At 37.8% G+C, this 20,652-nt stretch overlaps 1 protein-coding gene across 1 annotated transcript in view; it reads left to right on the top strand.

The window, feature by feature from the left end:
- Positions 1 to 20,652, top strand: part of LOC121327739 (protocadherin-16-like) — a 168,918-nt gene that overhangs the window by 137,451 nt on the left and 10,815 nt on the right. Inside the window, exons 12-19 of the mRNA XM_041271922.1 lie at positions 1,068 to 1,193; positions 2,161 to 2,370; positions 5,864 to 6,727; positions 10,344 to 10,457; positions 10,681 to 10,892; positions 16,947 to 17,098; positions 17,369 to 17,499; positions 18,706 to 18,992. Of these exons, the coding sequence (XP_041127856.1) occupies positions 1,068 to 1,193; positions 2,161 to 2,370; positions 5,864 to 6,727; positions 10,344 to 10,457; positions 10,681 to 10,892; positions 16,947 to 17,098; positions 17,369 to 17,499; positions 18,706 to 18,992 (2,096 nt within the window). The remainder of the gene's footprint in view (positions 1 to 1,067; positions 1,194 to 2,160; positions 2,371 to 5,863; positions 6,728 to 10,343; positions 10,458 to 10,680; positions 10,893 to 16,946; positions 17,099 to 17,368; positions 17,500 to 18,705; positions 18,993 to 20,652) is intronic.

The following is a 20,652-nucleotide window of genomic DNA, read 5'->3' as shown; positions in this document are numbered from 1 at the left end:
GCTCTCCTTTTAATCCTGGGACAGTGGTGCTTGTGTCTGTGCTGTGTTGTGCAGGGAAGATAGTACTCAAGCGCTAGTGCTGGCTCTGTGGCAGCTGCTGCTGGTTCTCTTCCCCGCGTGGTAGGGATGCAGGCAGAAGCAGCTCCTGCTCTGGCTCCTCTCCTCGTGAGGGTGGTGGTGAAACCAGCAGGCATTTCCCCTCTGATCTACCAAATTGATTTTAAAGTTGCTCTAATGACTTATAAAGTCCTTCTTGGATTAGGGACATTCTATCTCCAAGAACTACTAGCTCTATATATTGCTACTCATTCTTTGAGATCAGAAAATGCAGAACCTTTAGTTGTTCCAAAAAGTCATCTTAAATGAACTGGAGCCAGAGCTTTTTGCTGCCGTGCTCCTCGGTTGTAGAACTCTGTTCCGGTACCATTATAACATTGGTTAAAACATTGGATTCTTTTAAGTCTATATTAAAAATCTACTTTTTTAATGTGCTTTTATATAACTGGTTGTAACTGGAGTATATTATATATTTGAGCTATTTTGTTTTGTATTTAACTTTGTATAGCACTCTGGGATGCCACAGCTGTACGATGAGTTATTCAGTACAATACAATTGTCAGGTTTAGCTTGTTTATCTCAGGATTACGTATGGTTACTTATCATTACCTTTTTTATCACACGGAGTGGATGTTAAATCTTTCAAACAAAAGAGAGTACAGTAATAGCTTTCTTTTTTTTAGGTAGCTCTGTAATTACCATCCTTATATGGCCCTTTCTACAAAGACAAAGGTGGAATTTCTGAAAGAACAAAAAAACTTATCATAACATAGGATTATACCTGTTCCAACCTAAGCTTTTTTCTTACTTCTGGTACCTTACCTGCATGTGGTTTATATGTTAATGTTGTGGCAATTTTAATTGTAACTGCACAACTTTGTTAATAATGCCACTGAAAACGTTCTTCCTTTTCATTTGACACATTTTATTCTGATAGTTTGCAGCTAAGGTTTACATGTGTACACTTTCAGATTAGTTCCATGTAGCCTAACATTTGTATCCTCATTCAGGTTCAAATGGCTTTGTGACATATGGAGGGATAGTGGAGGACGGGTTTACCATTGATCAAGCAACAGGAGTCGTAACAGCAACCCGAGCCCTTGATCGTGAAGTGCAAGACCGCTACACTGTCACAGGTAATGAATGGGACACTTCTTCTCTTATTCTAGTACTGACCTATTGTTAACAATAGAAAGTTATTACTGTAGGCATAATTTAAGTAAGAAATAACCCACGGCAGGATGTGCGGTAAGACAATTCTTACCGCATGTCCTGGCTGCGTTGTGAGGCACAAGGCCGCAGGCAGTTTGGCAGTGCCGCAGTCCTTCCCGTCCGCGGCGAGTACAATAGATTTCTATGCCGAACCCGACCTTGTTTAAAAGCCCAACAGTTGTGTCAGCAGAGAGCAGTAGAGATTTTAATTTTGTTTTAAATATGTTTCTGAAATCAGAGGGTATTGGTGAGATGTATCTGTTGGGCCGAGTTTAAATATTGCATACTCGCTATTCAGTTTTACAAGGCACCATTTAGTTTAATAAGTAGATGCAGCTGCTGCATGTACAGTATATTACGTGCTGCGTGAGACTATTCAGATGACTTTTGAATAGTGTTACTGCTACTGCTTGCCTCTGAGTTTTCTTTGTTCTGTTCTCTGACTAAATAAATACCACAGTATATTTGCCAATTTTTCTGTAATTCTTAGTGACACAGATGGAAAAAAAACAGGTTATTGAGTAATTTAAATGCTGTTTAAATTTTTACCTACAGAAACACTGTTTAGATAATTGTTACTATTAAGGCATAGTAATATTAGTAGATCAGGTAAGTTGGTTTATGATGTCATAGCCGTGCGGTAAGACACTTATTACTGCACGATCATGTGATCTTGTTCAGCCAATCACAGCACTTAATTTATCCAAGCCATTTTATAATGTATTTTATGCAGCTCTGATAAAATGGGAGGGATAATTGAAAAGGGATAGTCTGTGTACCTTTGACCAATTTGTTATATTTCCATTCCTGGACAGTTCCATGTCTGCAGAACAGCTATAATTTTTCTAAATGTTCAAGATGGATTTTAATTCACTGGTTCTTCTGTTTCAGTCTATGCTAAAGATGGTGGACTCCCTCCTAATTTTGCCACAGTGTCAGTGAGGATTACAGTCTTGGATGAGAATGACAACTCGCCTGCTTTTGAAAAAGACCTGTACCACCTAGAGGTGCCAGAGAACCAAGAGCCTGTGGCCTTGTTCACCATGAAAGCCATGGACCGCGACGCTGGAGAGAATGGCAGGGTGGCGTACAAGATTGTTGGTGAGAGTTGTAGTTTGAAGTTATTACAATAATCTGTCACGTATCCACCTGTCACATATTCGCCCTAAGCATTTATCTTCCATGATCAATCTCTTCAGCAACGTTAGTTTATTATTGAACAGAGAAGATTAGTTCAGAGATTGTAGATCCCACCAAAGTTTGAATACACTGTGTTGTATGTGCTCCGTGTGCAACCATTGCTGGTAGTGTCACATGACAGGTTCAGTGTGTTGTTATGTAAATAAATCCTGTTCACCTGTGGGGTGTATCAACTTCAACCTCCATCTTGATCTCCTGCCTTTCACTCAGCTGCGAATGCACGTACCCACACTGCAAATGGCTACTCTGTCACAAGCATTATTAATACCCTGTATCTTTCTAAACAAGGGATTTAGGGGAGCTCCCTAATAAAAACTGGATCTCAAAACAATAATTGTGTGAATATAGTAATTGTTACCTCTGTTTATAATGCTATCCGCCTTTTACATATCCGCCCTTACTCTGGTCCCACTGCAGTCGAGTACATGATGGATTACTGTATTTGTATAACTTCTACAGTGAAACATTTACTTGTATTCCACATATAGTAATGTACAAGTTTTCATTTGGTGTTGGTTACTGTCACAAAGACGGTTGCAGTGGGTGATGTCAGACCAGAAATAGGAACCAACACAAAATAAACAGAGAGGTGGAGTTTTGGTGAAGCTGAGCTGTGCTTAGCATTTAATAATTAAAATAAAAGGTTGTAAAGACAAACAAAACACAGGACACGGCACTGGCAGCCAAAACAAAGAGACAAACAAAAAGGACCACACAGACAAACACGGTGAGCTGCTATTATGATATCTATTATTACCTCCGTCTCTAATCCTGTTCTCCACTCACCGAACACACAACCCTGAGTGAGTGAAAACATGCTGCTTTTATGCAGCTGTACCGTGACTTGATTGCTAATCAATCATTCAATTGGAGTCTCGGTACAACTGCACGTGAATTGAAAAAGTGCAATTCCCCATGCTTGCATATTATTACATTTTACCTGCATGTGAAGTGCTGTGCAATCCTTGTGCCTAAATACAAATATACATTTTAAACACTTGTGCTCGTAACCCATATTACATCCCGTGTACCAATGACTATACACCAACATTAACACACTACACGTAACATACAATACAAATAAATAGCCCAGGGGCTGGGCACTTTGCCACAGTTACACAGATAGCAACAGTGAATTATTTGAATCCCATACTCCTTCCCTATTGGAGTGTAATGCAGGCATTGCATATTTATTGTTCCTTCATTGTTCATGATAACTGACGCAATTAAGCTCTAATATTCCCCATACACAATAGAAGGTTGTTGCAGTGACAATGTTGTGTTACCGTGCACACAAATAGGAATATTCTGAATTTACTGTATACTTTTCACGACACATGCAATCATCCAGGTTGAGAAGGTTGCTGAAATAAAAAAATGCAGTTGTATAATAAGTATGTTTTTTTTTTTTTTAATCATTTTTTGTTTTACTTTTCACAAATGCACATTAATAAAACAACTAGAATAGATGTCTATCAATAATAGTATAGTATACTATATTTTTTATTAAACATTATAAAATGGGTTGGGAGATATCTGCATCCTGATTGGTTGATAGGCATCCAAGCCATTGAATTATTTCATAACAGTTCAGTGATGAAACCGCCAGTAATCATTTTTAAAAAAGGTCAGGAAAAAAGGAAACCGTGAGTACTACAGGACACCTCTCTGTCAGTACTGCTGACATTAATACAACTGAAGCCAATAAAGAAGAGCGGAGTACTAAGAAAGTAAGCGCTTGGGCTGTGTCAGTTTTTAATGATTGATCAGCACAAACAAAAAATAATATGGACGGTAAACTGCATATGAGACGGAAATAAACAGTTTGAAGAAGTGTATTTGCTGAATTGACAACATCAGCTGGTACACAATATTCAGTTAATAGCTACACAAGCTTGCGAGCTGGCCTGAATGTTTTTTTTTTTTTTTAATTTTCCCACAGTGGGACGATCTATAAACCTAATTTCAGATCCCTACTTTAAAACAGCAAACATCGTCTTCATTTAAATGTGACAACATCACCCTTACTACGGCTTGCTATGCCCCAGGGTGTGTGGTTATTCTAGGACAACCAACACCCTGTCGTGTCTTATTGCTTACTTATCCACTTTTTAAAAAAAAACATTTTGACATAAACATACCTCGCACAGATGTTTTTTTTTTTAGTTACCATAATTTCTGATTGGCAGCAGTAATGGTACCGTACAGTTCCCCACGCTTTCATTGACTGCCTATTTACAGTAAATACTGCCCATGCCCTCTAGAAGAATACAATAAGATAAAATAAAAAACATACATTTACACTGCCCTACTGTTGTGGGGCTGTCATAATAATTGCACATACAGTAATCTACCCAGTAAAAAAAATTATAGGAATTGTATTCCAATCCCATTGCACTGAAGCAGGGCTCCAGTACACAAGCTTGGGGTTTTTCAGTATTTAAACACTAAGAAAAGCAGATTAATTCATTTTGAAATCATTCAAAACCAAATCATCATCTGCTCCAATGCAAAGTTTGCTCTACTTCAAATAAAATAAAGAATTAGCATACTAATACAAAACATAAGCAAACAGACATATTTTCCTGAAAAGTAATAAACAGCTAATGATGCTTAACGACAGTATCCAGCCGACATTTGCAAAATCTGCACATCATTATTTTGTCACCGACAGCTGCTTACATCGCCTCATGCTCAAATTATTTGCAGCATTGTTTAATTGTTATGCGCAGTTTAGGCATTTTAGAAACAAATGTCTCTTCTCTTCCATCACAATTTGAATTCCCAAACAACTCACTCCAAATTATACATCTGCGCAAGTGCTAGTCAGAGCTTCCATCTCCCTTCAGACCATGTCTATGGTAACGGTTGAAGCGTGACAACTATGATTGCAAGTATTTATTTTAAGTGTTTTTTGTATAAACCTCCTAATTAAAAAAATGTCATCCTATGTTTGCTTTATAATGATGTTTTTGTTTTATTTAGTAGTAATGTAGCTTTCTGACTTCAAATCCTGCCTAACACTAGTTTTACTATAATACCCAAAATGTCAACACAGCTAGAAAAACCCTTGAGCCAGTGGCATGAGAATTTTCAAGCCCCCACAATGAAGACAGATCCTATTTCAGCATCTCATCTGAAAGAACTGTTTATTTGATCCTTATTTGTTAAAATATATTGACAGTATACATTCAGGTGTTGAAATAAACTGTTCTCATAAGCTTTCCAAAATACCTATAGCACACTGTCTTATTACTTATTTTTCACTCACTGAGATGTCAGGAAGAACACTGTGAGCAATGTCTTTATTTCTGCTTATGTCCTTGTGATAGGTTATTTACTTTATTGATAACATCATCTACAAAGTGCTTACTCTTCCTTTGATCTGTTCTAGCAGGGGACCCAGCTGGTGATTTCCATATTGATGTCAACTCTGGTGTCCTCTCCACTTCCCAGCCCCTTGACAGAGAAAGGGTTGCCAGCTATTATTTGACCATTGAAGCACAGGATCATGGGACACCCCAGCTGAGTAGCACAGCCAGCTTGGTTGTTACAGTCCTGGATGTCAATGACAACAACCCCGTATTCAAAGAAGGCACTTACGCTATTGATATCTCTGAAGACGCCCCAATTGGTACTTTGGTGCTTGACATAACCGCCACAGATGCTGACGATGGAACTAATGGCATGGTCCTGTACTACCTGAGCAATGAATCACTAGGCATGTTCAATGTGAATCAGGAGACTGGGAAGATCACTACAGCTAGTATGCTGGACCGGGAGAAGCGAGCAGCGTACAGCTTCCTGGTGAATGCTGTGGACTCCTCCCCTGCCAAACCACGAAATGCAAGTGCAAGGGTGACAGTCAATATCAAAGATGTCAATGATAACTCGCCCTTTTTCATCCAGGACCCACTGATCATCAACATGTCCAGCAGCATCTCAATCAACCAGGTGGTGGCCACCATGAGAGCAGAAGACAAAGACTTTGGGGCCAATGCATCCATTTTCTATCGCTTTGCTTCCCTGGTGGCCGGGTTTAGCATAAACTCTTTCACAGGTGAAATACAACTAGTGGCCCCGCTGTCCTCTATGACCCAAATGGAGAGGACCTTGTATGTGGTGGCCACGGACCAGGGCACACCTGCACAGTTATCCACAGGGGTGGTGGTCATTTACGTCAAGGAGGAGGACTACAGAGGAGTCCGCTTTCCACGCAGTGCCAGAGATGTCTCCCTGCAAGAAAATGCAGCCTCAGGTCAGTGCTTAACAAATCTACTCATGGCTTTTACTACTTTAGCTAACCAAACTATAAAGTGCTATGAAGGGCAAACAGTACAACTTTTGTATTGTATAGAATATAAAATATACACAGTCATTAGCCGTTTAAGTTAGCGATAAAATGGACTTTGCATTACATTCAGTGTATCAATCAATCAATCAATCAATCAATATTTATGTTATATAGCGCCTTTCATAGTGGACCACCATCACAAAGCACTTTACAAGCTAGTGAGGAACAATGCCCAATACATTAAATATAATGAAATACAGGACAAAATACATTGAATACAAACAGTAAAACAATTAAATAAAAAAACCCAATGCAAATACATTAAATACAAACAATACAGATTAAATACAAGGCTAGGATGTGAATTCTAAACATTGCTGATGATTGCTATGAATAAGATGTAGCAATTATAATAATAATAGCAATTTAGACAGCAGCTAATAACAGATGTCAGGCTTAAAGAACATTGAAAGCAAGAGAGAACAAGTGGGTCTTGAGAGTTGATTTGAAGCAAGCGACTGTGGAAGCTACACGCACTAAAGCTGGGAGAGAGTACTAGAGAGTCAGGGCCATAAAGCTAAAAGAGTGCTCTCCGAGTGTGGTGCACTTTTACTTGGGTATAATAAGCAAGCCAAAGTCGGATTGTCAAGAAGAATGTTATCATCTACGGTATCAAAAGCAGCAGTTAGGTCAAAGAGGACAAAGAGGTTAAGGACAGAGGGAGCAGCAGCATTAAGCAGAAGATCATTTACAATCCGAAGCAGAGCAGTTTCAATACTGTGATGTGGCCAGAAGCCAGACAGCAGAGATTCAAGCTGATTGTTACCTGTGAGATGTTTTATCAACTGGCTGGCTACAGCCCTTTCAAGAGTTTTGGAGAGAATAGGAAGATATTATATGGAACCGAAGTTTGATAAGACAGTCGGGTCAAGGGAGGAGTTTTTTGAGCACTGGTGTTACTTGGGCAGTCTTGAGGGCAGCAGGAACCAGGCCTGAACCAAGGACAGGTTGAGAGTGTGCATAATGGAAGGATCAAGGTAAGAAGCAGAGGATGAGATCTGTTGGCCAGGGGTCCAAGAGGCACGTGGCAGTAGTTGATTTCAACAGTAGGCCGGAGACATCAATAATGAAGTGAGGAGAGAAGGAAGAGAGAGCAGGAGGGGCAATCGGAGTTGAGTCAAGGTAGTCAAGTACTATATTGGGTTTGTGGCAGGAGAGCATAGAATAAATGGTGTTGATATTTTTCCGAAAGAGGATAAATCATGGCAGGTAAAAGAGGAGGGTGAATGGGAGATGGATTTATTGGTGGCTGATTGCAGGATTTTATCAATGGTTTTGAAGACAATATTTGGTTTACCGTGTCCAATAGATATGATTTCTGTGAAGTACTTCACCCTGGCAGCAGCAAGCGCACGCCTGGAGCTACTGAGGTGATTGGACCAGATCTCTCTGTGAACTGTTACTCCAGACATCCTCCATTTACGCTCAGACATAAGCAGTCGAAGTTCGAGGGTATTCCATGGACAGCTGCGATGTTTCTTCATTATTCTGGTTGTAAGCGGGGCAACTGTGTCGATGATCTGAGTAAGGGTGGCATTGTAGAGGGTCACCGCATCACCAACCAAAGACGGGAGAGTACAAGCAGGACAAGCAGAGACACATTCTGAGAGTATTGTAAAATTAACAGATTTTTGGGATGGAAGGAAATAACAGTATCAGTAGCAGCTGAAGGTGCGGGAAGATTAATATTGACAGTGATTAAGAAATGGTCGGAGAGAGAGATATTTGAGATTGAGAGATTGCAGATGTCAATCTCTCACTCCTGGTGATGAGCAGATCCAGGTTATGTCCATGGGTGTGAGTGGGAATGCTGACAGATTGAGAGAGCCCAAGACAGTCCAGGCGCTTGATAAAGTCGGTCACTGGAGGGGAAGAAGGCAAATCAACATGGATATTTAAATCACCTAGGAACAGAATTTTGTCAGTTGTAGTGCAGATTAGGGAGAGGAATTACGAAAACTCAGCAATAAAAGCATAGTTATTCTTTGGTGGATGATAGATAACAGCAAGGGTGAGGGACATTGGAGAGGGGATCTTGATAGTGAGATGCTCAAACGAAGAGAAGGCTGGCATAGAGAGAACTGAGGCGACAAGCAGAGTTAGCAATAGCAGCAGTGAGGTTGGCTTGTCAAAGAGCGAGTAGCCATTTGGGGTGGATAGATGTAGTGAGTGCTTATCATTTACAGAGTGCCGGGTTTCTGCTAGACAGAGAAGATCAAGATTAGCAGGAGTTATAAGTTTGTTTAGAAGCAGAGATTTGTTAGTCAGAGAATGGCAATTTAGAAGGAAAATTTACAGTTTGTAGCAGGCAGTACAGGGGGAGGGGGAGTTAGTATCTGAAACAAGTACTTAGCAATGTTCATTCTAGGACGGGAGAAAGAGTGAGCATGCTTTGTCCAGGGGATCCTGTCGTTTGGTGTCAGAGTTGGAATGAGGCCGCTAATAGACATTTGAAGAGGTTTGGAAGAAGTCCTCACTCCAACTGTCCTCGCTCTGACTTCCACAGCTGAGACTGCCCTTGGACGTGTGGCTCTTCAATGGCTGCTGCTTAGAAAGGCTGCCATTCTAGACACCGTTTCCCAAGTTATACTATCCTGCAGGCCTAGAGCCGTATACATAACACAGTATTCTTATCAATCTTGCAATTCAACACAGCCCAGCATGGTTAAAAAAGCTTAATTACAATTATTACATGCAAGACATGTAGTTACATCAAATTAAGTATCTACTTATCTATTTAGATGTTGATTCAATCAGCAGCACATATTTCAGCCAAATCTGTAAGTTAAATGAATAACTGGGTTTATATCTTGCTTGCACCAAGTTGGCTGGGTGTGATTATTATTATTATTATTATTTATTATTACAGTGTCTTCCCAAATTAATTTTTTGTGGTTTTAAGGTGTAATGTAGGGCTACACAACCTGATTTTTGTTTCCTCTATTTCCTCTATTTCCACTAGCTTTACAATGCGCAATCATCATGTTATGAAAACATCATCATTTGTGAATGAGGTATTATTTTTGTACCCACCTACTGCTCACCACCTGCGAACCTTAACAGTAAGTTTGGTGAATTAATTTGACAATTAAATTGTGAATCCTGTGTCTATGTTCATCGATCAAGCTCAAATATAGTGTCTTTACAGAAAAAATATACTTTTATATATATATATATATATATATATATATTCTATATATATATATATATATATATATATATATATATAATTTGAACTTGGGACGTATACCCCCAGTGCAACACTAAGACAAACTGATGCAAAACAAGGCACCCATCTTGTATTTTTTAAAAACTTTTAGAAGTAATAAATACATACATTCAAGGGACTGAACCATGAACTCAGCAGCCAAGTACATCTCAAGCAAACCACAGGGTGTAACAATACCATTGCAGTCTCTATGTAATGTATATGTATACTGCTGTACATGCAATGTGCAACACACTGAAACAGCTCTGTGTAGCCTACCTGGTCCACCATTGCCTCTGTACTGCCTTCCAGGCACTGCAGTGGTTCAGATCCAGGCGCAGTACCATGATGGCTCCAGAAGAGGAATCAGCTATAGCATCTTCAGTGGAAATAAACTCAGTTCATTCAGTATCCGTCCCACCACAGGTAACAACCCAGTATTATTATTATTATTATTATTATTATTATTATTATTATTTTATTATATACGATATTATAATAAAATGCTATATATTTTTTTACTCCCCCCCCCCCCCCCCCCCCCCCCCCCCCCCCCCCCATCAGTTTAATCTGTTTATTTAAGAATATTTATTAAGTGTAGAGTACTGTTACTTATCTGCTTGTGTTCCCTGTTGCTAAATGCACACAGGTGAGATCTGGGTACAGAACTCAGATGGCCTGGATTTTGAGAAGACTCCACGGCTCCGCTTAGTGGTGAAAGCAGACTCTGCATCCTCTCTCTCTTTCATGGCTGTCAATCTCAACCTCCAGGACGTCAACGACAACCTCCCACGATTCCAGCTTCAGAACTACATCGCCTATATCTGGGAAGCACAGGGCTATGACTTCCCCATCATCCAGGTAACCGTAGACCACAAGAGAGCAGAGTAACTACTCCTGTCGTTTGTTAAAATAGAACTAACTGGATTTATTTTTCTTCAGCTGTGCCCTTATAAAAGTTTACCATGTTAAATTTGCACAGCAATGTTGCAGTTTTTCATGCTTTTCCCATGGTTATACTTTTTACCATTTATAAATTTACAATTTCCAATGCATATTGCTACTGTCCATTGTGTGATCAATCATACCAAAACAACATCATTAAATGCTTGATGAGAGTGTAGAGTTATCATCTTCAGTGTCCTATGTGAATAGCCATTCTGTATGTAATGTGGTATATAGGCAAATATTCTTTCCTTGAGAAGAAACTAAAATGTATTTTATAACATTAACAGTATTTTAAAAGGCATTTAAGTTACTTAACGCAAAAAAAAAAAAAAAAAAAATTGCCACGTAAAAAATAAATAATAAGTATATTGCAAAGCAGAGTATCACAGATTTGGGCATCATACATTTTTAACAAATAAAAACAGAACATGCTTTTTTTTCTTAGCAAAAAGACTGTCAGAGATTTACATGATTTGAAAAGTTAGCATTTTTACTTCATAATAAATACACCGCTGTAAGAGTTAAATATGTTTACATTTCCTGTTAATTTTCTGATAATTCTCCTCACACCTTAAAAACAATCCATTTAAGCCGATCACACAGAACAGCCAAATGCTACGTGGCCTTGTACTCAGTAAATCAGTATTCTCTGTTAATCTGCTTTGTGGCTAAAGATGTAAATCCGTGATTTGAAACAATGGTTTGAGCATGCTGTATGGCTGAACTGCCTAATGCACCTTCCTTCAAACTTTTAAATCCATTTTTTTTTTCTTACAGTCTCATTAAACTTTTGCATTGTTTTTTTAGCGCTCTGCTAAAAACATTGTTTTAGAATTTAATTAATAAACAACAAAATTACCTTGTTAAAGAATATGGTTTAGCAGATTAGATGCATTGGTTGAATCAGATCATTTTTAACTTCCCAATAGGGCAATAGCATGCAAGGAAGGCTGTAGCGAAGGGACCCCTTAAGCGTTTTTGAAGGCAATAATAGAGTCTCCTGTACAAGATCCAGAATTTCTCACGTTTTCCAAGGGATGTGCCAACTGGATAGCACAGAGTTGTTTACATGTGTGTGAGGGATGGAGAGGGGATGCAGGTATTATTGTGTTTTATTAACCAGGAATTGTTTTAAAGAGCCAACTTCCCAACATTCTGGCATGTGTGTTTGGAAAGTGTTTTTGAAAACAAACATTGGAGGTATCTATAGGCTTTTATGCCATGGTAACCACACATGTATTTCTCTTTAAATCGAATATCTTTGTGATGTCATTCACTATATAGCTAATGATGTAATGATCTGCTGTTCCTTTCTATTTAAACCTTCAGGCATCATGGTATCTAGCTATTTATCCATTTATTTTATTTAATTCTTCTGTACTGGCTCTTAAACCACAAACCTTAGATCATCCATGGTGTGTCTGTTTCTTGTGAAGTGCTGAACTATTAGTTCATTTCCTTTTTTATTTCTTATATTTGATAGGTGGTTCTGTATTCTTTTATATAATGATGTACATGTCTCTCCTACATATTTTGTTGTTACATTTTATGCAAAATATACCATATAGAAGGTTGCTATACATGACAATTTTTTTAAGACTGAATATTTATTTTCTGTATTTCTTTCCCAAAATATATTTGCACACTTTCTATGTGCTTTTACGGGTCTCAATGTCCCTTAATGTATCTATGTAATTCCTTTCTCTGATTGTTTTAGTAATTTTCAACACAACACATTATATTTATCCTTATACCCAGTCCTTTAGGAATTGCTCTTTTAGTATAGCTAGGAGGTGCAGATGACATGTGTAGGTACTGATGCATATCAGTAGGTTTTGAGTAAAGATCTGTTTTAATAGATCCTTGATCAAGTTTAACCAAGGTGTCTAACAATTACATTTCAGATTTTGTCCACCTTAAATCCACCGAAATATTAGTGTGGATATCATTTGCTAATTTATGAAACGGTACAAGATATTCTTCTCCATGTGTCTGTTTTCTAAAACTATCTTGATATTTACTATTTCTTCCGTAGGTATCATGTTCTTATCTACTCTATTTTCCAGAGCCTTTTATGTGCTTTTAAAGTTTCATGCCTGGGGACACTGGGGTACAGGGATTTTTACATCCATGCAAAATAAAATTACATGCTCTAGAAATGTATCCTTTATATTATTAATCCTTGCCAGAAAATGTGTTGTATCTTGAACATAGCTAGGTAAGCTTTCAACATGTGGCTGCTTTTTTTTTTTTTTTTATTCAATATCTGGATCTCGGATTCCTCATATCTCAGCAGAACAAAGTAGCCCACATCAAGAGATTTAACCATTGGGACCATACATCTGTTGAATGGGGTCAAAGTTATTAAAGTACAAAATTTTCATGCCTTTAATTTAAATTTGACTGGACGACTTATCTCTCTCTCTCTCTCTCTCGTCTCTAAGAGATCAGAGAGATATATTATATATATGATTATATATATATATATAATATATATCTATAATATATATATATAATATATAGATATATCATGTAACACAGTACCTATAGCAAGTCTACACCCCTTTGAATTTTTTGTAGATTTTGTTGTGTCAGTGCCTCAGAGATTCATGCATTTAAATTAGGATTTTTTTTCCACTTATCTACACACCATACTCCACACTGTTAAGGGGAAAAAAGTTTTTATTGAAAAAAAATTATGTATTAAAAATACAAAACTGAAAGATCATAATTGGATAAGTCCCTACCCCCCTGAGTTAATACTTGGTGGAAGCACCTTTGGCAGCAATTACAGCTGTGAGTAGGTTGGGATAGGTCTCTACCAACTTTGCTCTCCTAGATTTGGCAATATTTGACCATTGTTCTTTACAAAACTGTTCAACCTTTGTCAAGTTCATGGGGGAGCATTGATGGACAGCAATCTTCAAGTCATGCCACAAATTTTCGATTGGATTTAGGTCGAGGCTCTGACTGGGCCACTCAAGGACATTTACCTTTTTGTTCCTTAGCCACTCCAGTGTAGCTTTGGCTGTGTGCCTTGGGTCATTGTCATGCTGAAAGGTGAACTTCCGTCCCAGTTTCAGCTTTCTTGCAGAGGGCAGCAGTTTCCTCAAGGACTTCTCTGTACTATGCTCCATTCATTTTCCCTTCTATCCTGACAAATGCCTCAGTCCCTGCCGATGAGAAACATCCCCATAACATGATGCTGCCACCACCATGTTTCACAGTAGAGATGCTGTTCTTTGGGTGATGCACTGTGTTGGGTTTGTGCCCTACATAATGCTTTGCATTTAGGCCAAAAAGTTCAATTTTAGTTTCATCAGACCAAGAAACTTTTTGCCACGTGGCTACAGAATCTCCTGAGTGTCCTTTTGCTTACTTCAAACGGGATTCAAGGTGGGCTTTCTTGAGTAATGGCTTCCTTCTTGCCACCCTACAATACAGGCCCGATTTGTGGAGGTCTTGGGATATTATATTATGGGATAAAAGCCTGTAGCTCTTGCAAAGTTGCCATTGGCTTCTTGGTAGCCTCTCTGATCAGTCTCCTTGTTGCTCGTTCATCCAGTTTGGAGGGACGGCCTGATCATGGCAGGGTCTTGGTGGTGCCATACACTGCCACTTTTTAATAATCGTCTACCATGCTCCAAGGGATATTCAAGGCCTTTGATATTTCTTTATACCCATCCCCTGATCTGTGCCTTTCAACAACTTTATCCCGGAGTTCTTTTGAAAGTGCCTTGGTGCTTGTGGTTGAGTCTTTGCTTTGAAATGCACTACCCAGCAGAGGGAACCTACAGGATGTTGAATTTATACTGAAATCATGTGAATCACTACAATTTAACACTGATGGAGTCTACTTAACTTGATGTGTGATTTTGAATGCAATTGGTTACACCTGAGGTAATTTAGGATTGCTATTACAAAAGGGGTGGACACTTATCCATCCAAGCTTTATATAATATTGTTTATTTGGGACTCACTTTGTTTAACTGGGATACAGTATTTTCAAATGGTGAAGGGAGATCACTTTTCAAGGGCAACAGAAGTCACGTAGCACAGTGCAGTGAGTATGTGATTATGCTGTGACTTGAGTAAACCATGTTGAACTCTTGAAGGAGCTGCTGGAGTTTCTTGTGTGGTTTCTCAGGCTGCTTTTGCAAAGAAAGTTGGCATGTCACAACATTACAGCTGCGATTAATTTTGTTTATGAATAAAAGTAAAAAAAAAAAAAACATTGACTCATATTTTAAATGATTTATTTAACATTTAATCATAATGGGATGTGATTTCATTCTTTTCCTTTTCATTAAGAATCCAAAAAGTGTGACTAAGGTCATCTCAACTGCCTGTCATTTATCTGGGACGGCCTCTTATTCAGGATATTTTTCCTTCTCTCGAGGCGTCCTGATAAAGTGATGCTGACTGTGCTTAAATCAATAGAATCTAAAAAAAAAAAAAGGGAATTTGGTCTTTTTAAAACAATTTTTATTATTATTTTAGTAAATGTAACAAATGTTACCTTTCCATCCTATTACCCTAATAAAAAAGATTTAGGGACTTGATAACTCAGTCACCAAGGGCCAGAGCAGCACAGTTACGCGTACTGTTTAACCACTCCTGGGTAACCCCTAAACAGCAAAATTACACCGTGTAACAATTTTTTTTTTTTTTTTTTTTTTTTGGTTCCTGGGTAGTAAGTGTTATTTCCTAATTGCTTATGCCTCAAAAGTATAGAAAATGGCTATTATTCCCCACAAACACTGTAAATACAGTATAATCGTAAATCTCGAAAAACTACTCACTTCTAAATCTTTTGTAGTCATTTTTGTATTCCTTTAGTATAAATACATGTTAATTTGGATTCATATTTTGTTTTTTTCTGACTTTATGTGAACAAAAAGACACACATTTGCCCGTTTTCCCATTGGAAATAGTGATATTTCGAAATATCACTGTCCTGGTCACAAAAGCAAAGTTTGTGGGGAATAATAGCCATTTTCTATACTTTCGAGGCATAAGCAATTAGGAAATAACACTTACTACCCAGGAACAAAAATTGTGTTACATAGTGTTATTAGCAATGCACAAACATGGAAAGAAAAAACAGTTTATAACTAAATCAACCGTTTATTATATTGGTCAGGAAAATGCGCCACCCTGGATTGTACACAGCTCTGATTACAATGCACACAAGTAAACATTTAAATCAACGTAGATAAACATTCCAGTTCCAGATCGGTATATACATCCATAGCACACGATCAGCAACCCTTGTACAAAACAAGACAACAATTATGATTTTTACACAACGTTAACCCCTTTTTATACGAGCTTAAAACCACAGTGTTCTACCACTTCTGGGGCGAGAGAGTGCACTTCAAATCAGCACTTCCCCAAACAGCAGCACTCATTACTCTGTCTACACAGAATGCACAATTCCATTGTTACTATAGTTACTGTCTTCTTCCACCCTAACTTGAAAGCTACTTCTTTTATATATATATATATATATATATATATATATATATATATATATATATATATAAGTATACTTCTGAAACTGTCAATATATTTAGAAACATTAGCTGTATTTTCTAAAACCACTTGCAAATTTTTAGGATCAGTTAGGCCTGCAATAGTTGGAGTTTTGAATGTCTTTAAAAATCCACCAAATTGATCATAATGTGAAAACAGACGTGGCTATTGAATGAAAAAAAATCAGACGTTGCCATACGTACCTGCAGAATCTGTTTTTATCACATGCCCATGAAAGTACACTTTCTTTCATGATCTGCTAGTTTTGTGGGTTTTTTTCCTACAAGGTCATTTTCCATATTTTCAGACTGACTTCTGTTTTCAAAAAGTTGATATGCAAAGACTTTTTAAAATGAATTAATTAATAGATTCCCTCAGAAGACTAGTTGGAAACACTTGTTGGAAACGCTTGACTTTTTTTTTTTTTTGCAGGTATTGGCAGACGACCCAGACCAGGGCCAGAATGGTCAGGTGACCTATTCTATTAAGTCGTCTACAATGAGTGGGCTCTTCAAAATCGACCCCCTGACAGGAAGTATAACAACAGCAGCCATAATGGACAGAGAAATCTGGACTCACACAAAGTGAGTTTTAGTAGTTCAATTCTTGAATATATGAGATATTTCCCATTATGTGGTCGCACAGTGAGACAGTGGGTAAACAGGTGAAAAAAATTGAAATCTCCTGCTTCTGAATCATAACTTTTTTGACCTAACCACTGGACAACTGTACATCCTGCAGTCGCCAAAAGGGCTAAAAACAAATAAGATAAACTCAAAAAAGTTGTTGGTTCAGGAATTAAATTTGTTCAGTTACAGGATTAGTCTTGATTAATCAATTTTCTATATTACCAGGCTGGTTGTTACGGCGACAGACAGGGGAAGCCCAAAGTTAGCTGGCACAGCTACTCTCACCGTGGTCATCGTGGACCTGAATGACAACAGTCCTACAATCCCACTGCCACAAGAGCTTCGAGTGCCTGAGAGTGAGTACAGATGACTTAAGTGCCTTTATTTCTAACAATATGTTTATAAACCAGGACTGCACTGTTCAGTGTGTTCTGCAACAAAAGCCAGGTGCTCTTTATTAAGTAGTGGGGTTCCAAAATATCTAATGTTACTCGTCCCCACATGTTGCTACAACTGTTCCTTTCAACATGGACAGAAACTCTAAACAAAACACATTTAGCAGAACAAAAGGCACAAGGGCCAAATTAAAAGGTTTATAGTAAACTCATGAACGTAAACAAACACAGGCGAACGGTACAACACAGAACACAAAAACACATACCCTCTCTCCAAAACCAGCATTAACTCCAAAAACTAACCATTCTAACACCTGTGATAACCCTATTTGTACACCTGTTGCTGGAACCTTAATTACTCATTTAATCCATTATTGAATTTCTGGCTCCAACCACATTCCCATGTGTTTTTGCAAAGAAGTAATGTTGTTTCCATGAATTTGTTCAAAAAGACAAATTCTGTGCTTAACATCAGTTTAACATCAGCATAAGTAAAACCTATATAACGAAGTTCCAGACAGTGGATTAGCTTCTACTGAGAAATGTGTTGAACTGATATGGACTACCAGTATACTGGATCCCCAATAACAACAACAACAACAACAACAACAACAACAATGACAATAATTAATATAGAACCACATTATTGCACTGTGCGGAATTTTATATATTATTATTTATTATTATTATTATTATTATTATTATTATTATTATTATTATTGGAAATGTGGGCGGGTAGGGTAACCAATTGTAGATTTTGAGTGGATCATGTTTATATCATTAGCCTAAGTTGCTACTATTTTAGCGCTGTTCATAGAGTACCATAAGGATCAGGTACTTCAACACAACCTAAAATCTTTGTTGGAACGCAGATTATAAGAAAGCTGCATGATATAAGTCATGCAAGGCAAAATTGGAACTCAGACAGAAACATTTTTAAATAGCCCCTACTGTATTTTATTTGCGTTTGGAAGGAGAATTTCTCTCCCTAAAAGAAAACTACATGGAAACCTAAATTACGAAAGGTACTACCAAAGTAGAATGAGACTTATTTTTATTTTTCCATGGAAAACTTGCCTATGTTGTGGATTCTTGACATAAAAATGCCAGTTACACTGTACACTTTTAGAAGTGTTATTGCATTAAGTATTTCTTTGTTCTCCTTAGACACCTTAATTGGTACAGAGATCACCCAGGTTACAGGAAATGATGTGGACTCAGGCCCTGCTCTCTCATACACACTTCTGCTGGATGGCAGCTCCATTGGAAAGTTTGGAATCCATCGATATGGGGGCGTGATCTCACTGACTGCCCCGCTTGACTTTGAGGAGAGGAGCTGGCACACACTTACCATCTGCTCCTCTGACTCCAAACACAAAAGTGAGGCAAACCTGACCGTGCTTGTGGAAGATGTGAATGACAATGCACCTGCTTTCACCCAGGACCTCTACCAGGTGCATATCATCCTCTTCTACCCTGTGTGATACAACTCTCACATTTACAAAACAGCTCTTTCAGCAACACAAAACTCACCATCACCAAGTGTAGGCGCAAATCAGATTTGGTAAAGGTTATGGGCCTCATTCACTTAACGGCGGTAAATGACCAGAATTACCACATGACAGGGGGAAGGAAGCCACGTTATTCCCAAAAAATGAATCAGTGGTAGCTCTATTCACTAAGCTAATTATATGCACAAATAAAGCAAGCTTTTAAAAGCCATTTTAAGCATAGCCTACTTAAATATCACAAGTACATGGTGACCATATAAATATATCAACATAGCCAAAAGTGTTGCATATACACCTGCCTCATAATCTTCATATATCCCAGACTGTCTGAGGATGTACAAGTGCATTGTAACATTGGAACTCGAGTCGCTATTGAAAAATATGAAATTTTTAAAAATGAAACAAACTTACTGGAAACGAGTAATTTAAAATGGTCTGTGTTGGTAGCAAAAAAAAAGTAACAAGCAGACAAAATACATTTTTTAAAAACATATTCAGCAACATTTTCAGTTTTGTAAACCTTTAAAACTCATGTTGGCACATTAATTACAATGACCATGCATTTTTCGGCCTTTAATAGCAAAATATTAAACACAGGAGAAATGCTAACTGCAAACCTGAAATGACAAAACCAAAGCTTTAGTGTTTTCTTATAAAAAGAAGCTTTAAAACCACTGATACCATCAAAATATTAGTAAATTATACAGCATCATATATGCCCTGGAGCCTATCAACCAAAAAAAGAAATAAATAATAATAAAAAAACACATTGTATACGACTAAGCATTGGCGTAAACGGCTAGTGTTTCTCCCTCTGTTATATTGTCTGTTATTACAAAGACAGACACACCATTGAAATCCATGCCATTCTCCACAAGTGTAATGATGCAGTGTATCTACTAAGTAAGCAGTAAGCTCCTCAGAATTAGCAGTTATAAAGCTCTGTGAGATGAACATAATGTACGAAACACAGATGCTTTGATCATCAGTGTCCTCGTCGCATACAACACAAACAGACTCATTCATTCATTCACTCAATCATTCATTTTGCCGTTTAAATATTCTTTTTGAGTATTCTACTGTTCCACATTTTAGTTTTTTATCTTAACAAATTTTTATTTATTTTATTAATTTATTTTACATAGATTTAACCCCATCCACGCCAACTACACTTTTTACCGGTCTCAAATAATAAATAATAATGACGGACAATTCCCAACCTCCCGTGCACAAACATCAATAATAATAATAATGATAGAAATAAAAACAAAAATCATACATACAATAAACACACAAGGGGTGAGCACCCCATCACAGTAGCAGTTCTGGTTTCTGATTAAGTTTAATGTCCTTGGGATGTACGATGTGCAAATCAAGGTCACATTTTCCCAAGTTACCTGGTATTTTGCGAATGTTTTGGCAATCGCTGTGCTAACAGAAGGTATGAACGTGACATCAGCACCAAACAGGTCAGATTTGTTTGCCTTGAAATCATAAAAACAAAATAAAATTGACAGAACTGGATGGTCCAAGGCATCAGGAGACATGTCAAAAATCACACTGGACATTTCCATCAATGCATTTAATAAGTTTACCAAGTACC

Source organism: Polyodon spathula, chromosome 15 (assembly GCF_017654505.1).
Source record: "Polyodon spathula isolate WHYD16114869_AA chromosome 15, ASM1765450v1, whole genome shotgun sequence".
NCBI lineage: Eukaryota > Metazoa > Chordata > Actinopteri > Acipenseriformes > Polyodontidae > Polyodon > Polyodon spathula.
The sequence above is the reverse complement of the archived record's forward strand: the minus strand, read 5'-3'. Positions and strand labels throughout refer to the sequence as shown.